Genomic DNA, 7436 nt, shown 5'->3' with positions numbered 1-7436 from the left:
CATCAGGGACAATTAACCCACAGAAATCAGAGTGAGAGGTGCCACCACCTCACAGTACTAGTCAGTTAAATAATGTGTGTAATAGAACACACCTTGCCGCACCATATTGCCACTATAAAAACTCTCTCTCTTTCTCTCTCTCTCTAACAAAATATAACATAAGCTGTGTTTTCCATTTGATTTGTCAGTTGTTGTGCATATTGTGTTTTTGTTTTGTTTGATCAACTTTATTGTATAGTGGATACAATGCATTTTAATACCATTTTGGACCCGGCTCTGCACTCTCTTGACTTTAAATTTTTGGTGCCCTGAACTGATGTCCCCCTCACATTACTTTTGTAATGTAAGGGGGACATTAGCCGTAAGATTACATTAATTCTAGGGTGAGTTTTTCCCTATATCCTCATGCTAAAATCTACTGTAAATCCTCATTTTAAAGCTGAAAATTTTCTTCCCGTGGGGGCATGCCCCTGGACCCCGGGTTCGCATCTTTGTCACCTTTTTCACCCCTGATGAGTTTGCAGGTCTGAATCAGAGATCAGGTACATCTGTGGAGAAGGCCTTTTAAGAGGGCAGTTCTTCCTTGATGGGGCTGCTTGCCACTGCTGATATTAGTCAGCTAGGCACCCCACTGCTTTTATTAATTTCTACTTTCCAGCCCTTTGCTCTTTATTATGTAATACATACTCTATTTCTTACATCTGATTTCGGGTATCAGTGTCTTTTTATGTTATGGTTGACGACAGGAGGGTTCATCGATAACATAAAAATTGGGGGCTTGTCTGGTGTTTTTTCTACGTTCTTCATGCCTCTTTTGCATTATTACCGCTTTGTCGTACATTTGTTTGTCGGGCACCCTGCTACACTGTGTGGGGTTTTCCGGTTGAAGTGTGCCAATTGCCAATGTTGCCAAGGACGTTTGACGAGTAATAACTACATTTCGAAATATGTTTTGACTAGTCATAACCTCAGTTCAAGATATCTACAATTGTGATTTAGCTAGTAATATCTTAGTTTCTAGAATCTGAGATATGACTAGTCATAATTTAAATGGAGATATCTGGAATTCACGTTTTAGATAGTCAAAATTGAATTGTAGATATCTTTAATTTGAGTTCTATGGCGAAATCTTGTCAAAATGGAATTAGAGCTATCATCAAGTTAGCGTTTTGACTAGTCATAAATGAATTACAGATATCTGTAATGTTAACGTTCTGACTAGTCATATATGAATTACAGATATCTGTAATGTGAATCCGGACATCCTAATCGATATTAAAAGGGTTTACCATAGTCACATTTTAATTAAATTAAGTTTAATTAAAGCTGGACATTTTACTGTGTACAAGGAATCACAGCGACGCTAGTCATGTTGCGTGGTGTCTCACTGCTCAATACGTGTTCATGTTTTAGCTATGCTAGATCTGGGATCAGAAGTTCTTCACTCACGTATGAACCTCTATTTTGGTGTACACGAGAAAAAAATGGGATTACTGTGTATTACGGTCTTCCAAAATCACCCAGTTCAAATCGATTTTGTGAGGAAGTTTGCGGTCTTATGGGAGGAAGTTAACGTGAATACTATGCTATTACTACTAGGCTAACGTATTAAAATAAGTTGCATGCGAATTGTATTATATAGTTATTATACGTTCGATGTTTTGTACAATGCGTTATAAATTGAACATGCCTTAACTGACCACGTTTTGGACGGCCTTATGTGTATAAAATAATAAACCTTTTTGGCTCCGTCATGAATAGCTGTCGATAGACTTCTCTGAAGCTGGAATGCGTTGTAATGTTTGCTGAAGGTATCGGTGACGGGTACGGCACCAGTCCAACGTGCCACTGTATCATACTGTATTACAATGTTTGACGCACGTAGGCCTACATGTTCCATATTTTTATCGTTACACTGAACAGGATTTCAACAAAGGAATGGGAGCGAAAAAGTGAGTTTTTTTTTTTGTTTTGTTTTTTAAAGTGCAAGTTGGGTAACTTGGGTATGAAGAAAGGGGAAATCAATAAAAAGTTGTATGTTTTATGTTTCTGCAATTTTCTCATATGCCTGCTGAAAAGTATTTTCTCTTGAAGACAAACTCATCTTTCTGTCTTTCTCAATGTCATTCTCAGATAATGTAAATGAATTTGTTTTTATATTTTTTGATAGATTCCATAGCCTATGTGTCAGTACAGGGTTTGGATGGGTAGAGAGGTGGAGGGTAGGTGATGTAGGGAGGTATGGAGTAGCTCTTCAACCTTGTTTGGTTGGCATGCCTCATCTGCACCCCACACTCTAAGACACATTTATTGCACATTTATTATATTTGCATTTAATTATGTGTCTAAAAATAGAACATTTGTGATGTATTTAATTCACACATTTGGCTATTTTTCATGGTTTGGGCTTGGCCCCTTAGTTCCAGTGAAGGAAAATCTTAATGCTACAACATATAGTAACATTCTAGACGATTCTGTGCTTCTCTACTAGTTTGAGGAAGGTCTTCACTGTTTCAGCATGACAGTGCCCACAGGCACACAGTGAGGTCCATATAGTAATGGTTTTGTTGAGAATGGTGTTGAAGAACTTGACTGGCCTGCACAGACCCCGCACCTCAACCCCATCCAACACCTTTGGGATCACTTGGAAAGCCAACTGTGAGCCAGGCCTAATCGCCCAATCAGTGTCTGACTTCACTAATGCTTCACTAGTGCAAGGCATGCAAGAGGAAATAGATGAGGCATTGGTTGATTTGAGGGTTTTGAGAATATATGGCTATATATTAGCATTGATATTCAAAAACTGACTTTTACAGTCAAATAACAAGTGGTAGTGTTTGGCTCATTTCAATTTATCACTGCTGTGGAGAGTAATGACAGGCATATTTATTGGCAGGAAATGTCACAAGAGAAGCAGCTGTCAAATGCTTAATGACACGAACGCTTCAACCATCACAAACACCTGTGTCAGCTGTGGGTTCGGAAAGCTTCGCTGTGCCCATCACCACTTTCCAGCCCTTTGCTCTTTTGGACAGACTCCTCTTTTTTATTTTTCTCAGAATCTTTTTTTTACAGCTTATTGTAGTTTTTCTTATGTACATAAATCCATTTGTATTATTTAATAAATACTCTATTTCTCGTACCGTATTTTGGGTATGAGTGTCTTATATTTTATGGTTAATGTCAGGTGGTTCGCCGGTAACAGCTGTGTCAGGTGTAAAATTTAAAAACGGCTGTGCTGCTACTCAGTTGCAGTGTTTGACTTTACCTTTTTCTACCATATGCTTGGAGGACTGGCTGCATGGACTCCTGCACATGTGCTATGCAGGGTGTCGGGTATCACTTCCCTTAAATGCCCTGCCCACACTTGAAAATATGCGATTTGTGTGGATAGTGGCGAGCCTCTGCCCTTCATTATCGTGATTTATCACAACGCCATGATTAAGAAAAACAGAGTGTGTGTCCCCTAAGGGCACAAGGCTGAACTTCCTGCTGACCGCATTTATATATATATTTTTAATTGTCAGAAGTCGGCTGTCACCTGTCTTGTGGGGTGGCAAGTATTGTGCTTGTGTGCAGAGATGGAGAAGATTCTCCTGGCCTGACCTTTCAGAATATCTTCAAATGTACATGCACTTGGAGACAGTGCCAATAAGGTAAAGCAATCATTTTTGTGTTGTTTTATGCCTAAGGTGTTACCCTATATTACACTGATATATTACCAAAAACCATTGTGTATGTAATAGCCTATGTTAGTGTATGTTAAGACTTTAAAAAAAAAAAAGGGGGTTCTCTCTCAAAACTGCAGTTTTCTGCATGGCTCAGTCAGCTCTGGCACGTTGTCTATAATACACACAATACGAGGGATGCAATGCGTGCCCTAAAGGGAATTTGTAGAAGAACCTGAGCATAAAAACAAAAAATGAAACATTGTGACTGACGATTTAACAGTTAAGATTTGGTATAAAAATAAACATAGGCTATGTCCTTTTTTAATTGTTTAACTAATCATGTTAATTTTTATATAGATTACAGTTTCATGTGAGCTTGAGAGAAATTGGAATGCGTTTTTTACAAGCCGCTTACTATTGGGCAGTACTGTGAGGTATAAAAACTGTGGCTTGATCTCTGAAGGCTAAAATTTTTATGTTTTATAAACTGGTAAGGCAATCAGAACTCTTACCGCATTTTCAGAACTGAGCTTTGATATTGTAAATACCGTGTGTGTCTGTTTATTCTGTAGGTGTCCTTATCCAAAACAGCTGAAACAAAGATACCTTTATATCAAAGGAAAAATAGCACTGCCTTTGTTGTAATTTCCGCATGTGTGTGTGGTTTTATACATGACCACTTGCATTTGCATGGATGTGTGTGTGTGTACGTTCATGTTTTTATGCATGAATCATTTGCAAGTGCTATGCTTGTGTGTGTGTGCATGCGCATGAGCATGTGTGCTTGTGTGTTTTTACATATGAACCCATTTGCATGTGTGTGTGTGTGTATGTGTGTGTTCATGTGCGTGCTTTTATATATGAACCCATTTGGATGTGTGTGTGTGTGTGTGTGTGTCCATTTGCTTATGTTTTTACTCCTAAGATGCTCCCTCACACTGTCGTGCAGGCTCAGACTTCACACTGAGTCACAATGGACATCCCCATCCCCTCTCTGCTCTTGGCTCTTGGCGGGAAGTCCCTGCTGGACTGCACCGTGGTATTGGTCCAGAGGAAGCACATGGGCAGGAGCTTCCTGGGCGCCTTCTGTGTGTCGCTTGCAGGGGTGGACATGCTGCTCCTCCTGTCCGTCTCCGCCATCTTCCTCCTGGGCGACGTGCGCATCCTGGGCCTGCGTCTCACCCGACACCACATCTGCGCGCTAGTGCACGTTGCCTGCCTGGCGTACTCCGTCCTGCACTGGCCCGTCCTCCTGCTGGCCGGCCTGGACCACTGCTGCACCCTGCCCCCCCGGCCCCGGGCCCAGGGCTGGGTCCGCGGGTGCGGCTATCCCTCAGCCGCCTGCCTGGTCTGGGCCGCGGCCCTCTTCCTGGTCCTCGAGGGCCCGCCCCCGCGCCTCAGCCCCGAGCCGGAGCCTCCCCTCCTGCCGCCGCGGGAGTGCCGGGTGTATCGCGGCCCCCAGAGTGCGCAGGTGTGCGCTGCTCTCCTGCTGCTGGTAGCTGGAGCACTGCTGTGCCGCTGGGCGAAGCTAGCGCTACGCGGGAACGGCGGGGGGGCCCGCCAGCGGCCTGCCATTTACCGGAGCCTGGCGAGCTTCCTGGGTGCCTGGCATGCCTTCGTGGTCCTGCTGGTGGCGCTGTCGCTGCTGAGGGTGGAGGTGCCGGGGTTCCTGGACATGAACGTGCTCTGGCTGTGTTTCCTCAACAGCTTCCTGATCGGCGCTGTGTCAGCGTGGCGCCCCCCGGGGTGTCCCCGCGAGGGGGACCCTGAGTTCCCCGCATTCCCGGACGGCTTCTGTGACTGGAGTTCTCTTGCGGCAATGCCCCCGGGAGCAGACGCCATATAATTCCCAGACTGCTCAGTACAATTCCCACTGCAGGCCTGGTAACAATGGATAACTAATTGAACAAAACAGACATAACCCAAAATTTCTATTTAGTACTGTGGATAAATTAACTAAAAAACAATCATCAGAGTTTTCAACTTATCCCGCCAATCTTAGCAGCAATGACTTTATTAACTTTTTCGATCAGAAGAGGCTATTAGAGACCAGATTTCCAAACTGTCTCCATCATGCACTATTCCTGTTCATGTTAATGAACAGCCCCGCACCTGGTTAGAACAGGAAGATTTACAGACAGTGGTACTAAACTGTTTTACGCCCATTAGCATGGTCGAGTTATCCAAATTAGTTATGTCCTCAAAACCGACGATCTGTCTACTCAATCCTATTCCTTCAAATTGGATTAAAGAACTATTTCCGGTACTACTCCAGCATATACTAAAAATCATTAACACATCCTGATGCAACCCACCTAAGGGTCAGTTAGCAGTAGGTAAATATTTTCACGTTAAAGCTAGGTTCGTAAGGAGAGGTTATGAATGATGAGATGGACACAATGAACAATTCTTACGAAGCTAGAAGTTGTACAGAGGTTTAGGAGATTATGAATGAAAATGACATAACGACCAGAAAGTAAGTGCAGAATGGTTAGAACTGTATTAAAGAAAATATAATGACAATATGTAAAGCCGCCATTTAGTTATCACATTCAAACACATTCATTTGTTTTCATATCAATGTCCTGAGTGTTGTAACTGTATTCATTGTCCATTAAGTTCTGAATGTCTTCTGTTCAGTCTGGTTTAGTTCAATTGGTCAAGTTCAATTTAATTAGTTTCAAGTCAGTTTTGCTGGTTGGGTGCACCCTTTTTACAAAAAATAAAGTATCAAATAAAATTGTGTAATTTCTCAATTACAATCCTACCACACCGGAGTGGGGTTGGGAGAAACAAGGGGTATCAGGGGGTCCTTCCTCAAATGGATGAAGATGAATCAAGTTGATCAAGTTGGTCGGCTCGACATCTCCCTCGTCAGGGAGAGAATCCTAGGTTGTGGCTAATGCTATTTCCCAGGAAACACAGAGTTAATAGCACACGTGTTGCTGCTACAGTTACGATACTTTAGCAAATTTTAACATTTAAACTTACCAAGATCCCAAGGAAAGAGATTGAAGTATGCAATATGGAAAATATTTGGTCCCTGTGTCATTTAAGGAGCTACTCTTTAGGTTCACTGCATAAATTAACGATTATGATTTTCTACTTCTGATCGTCTTTTTCTCCCTCCCGTTCTCCCCTCTTGCTGTGCACTCTCCTGTGTGACAAACAGTCTCAACCAAGTCCCTGGGGTGGGCGGGGCTGACTATTTTCCAGAATAATCTGAAGACATTACTGCCTTACAGCAGAGACTGTAAAAAATATGGACAAAGCTACTGTGACGTCACACATTGACTCTCCGTGGGTCTCTGAAACACGTTTTGAAACTCAATGGCGGGCGCGGCCATGTTGTCGATTTGGAGCCAAAACCATAGAGTTAAGCGGTCTTGTGATTTTACAATGTGATTGACAGTTTGGTGCGGAAAAGCCCATCCACCTGAACGAACTTGAGGCTAGCTGCCGTTATGTTTTAAAATATATTATCAAATGTTTACGGAGTTTAATTTCCATCCGTGACTGTACTGTGTCATGTAATCACGTTATATGTATGACATTAATAATACAATTATGTTCAGTTATCTTTAATTTATGTTTCTCAGCAAAACGAATATGCTTAGCTAGCATACCAGCTTGCCAGTGAGCTAGGTAGGCTATCCGTGGTTAGCTCACGCATTAGCAATATGAAGCACAGGGGAAGAACATCGACTACACTGATGGTCAATCAATCAGAGATGTGTAGGCTACTGGTGATTTTACTAGGCTAGT

The 7436-nt window shown here is 42.4% G+C and overlaps 1 protein-coding gene across 1 annotated transcript; it reads left to right on the top strand.

Moving 5' to 3' along the window:
* The first annotated feature begins 363 nt into the window (after positions 1-363).
* LOC135253385 (probable G-protein coupled receptor 160) lies at positions 364-6072 on the top strand. Its single transcript, XM_064332600.1, has 3 exons — positions 364-1952; positions 3528-3656; positions 4621-6072. The coding sequence occupies exon 3, from the start codon at positions 4645-4647 to the stop codon at positions 5515-5517; it is 873 nt and encodes a 290-aa protein (XP_064188670.1). The 5' UTR covers positions 364-1952; positions 3528-3656; positions 4621-4644; the 3' UTR covers positions 5518-6072.
* Positions 6073-7436: the final 1364 nt, after the last annotated feature.

This window comes from Anguilla rostrata, chromosome 4 (assembly GCF_018555375.3).
Source record: "Anguilla rostrata isolate EN2019 chromosome 4, ASM1855537v3, whole genome shotgun sequence".
Taxonomy (NCBI): Eukaryota; Metazoa; Chordata; class Actinopteri; order Anguilliformes; family Anguillidae; genus Anguilla; species Anguilla rostrata.
The sequence above is the reverse complement of the archived record's forward strand: the minus strand, read 5'-3'. Positions and strand labels throughout refer to the sequence as shown.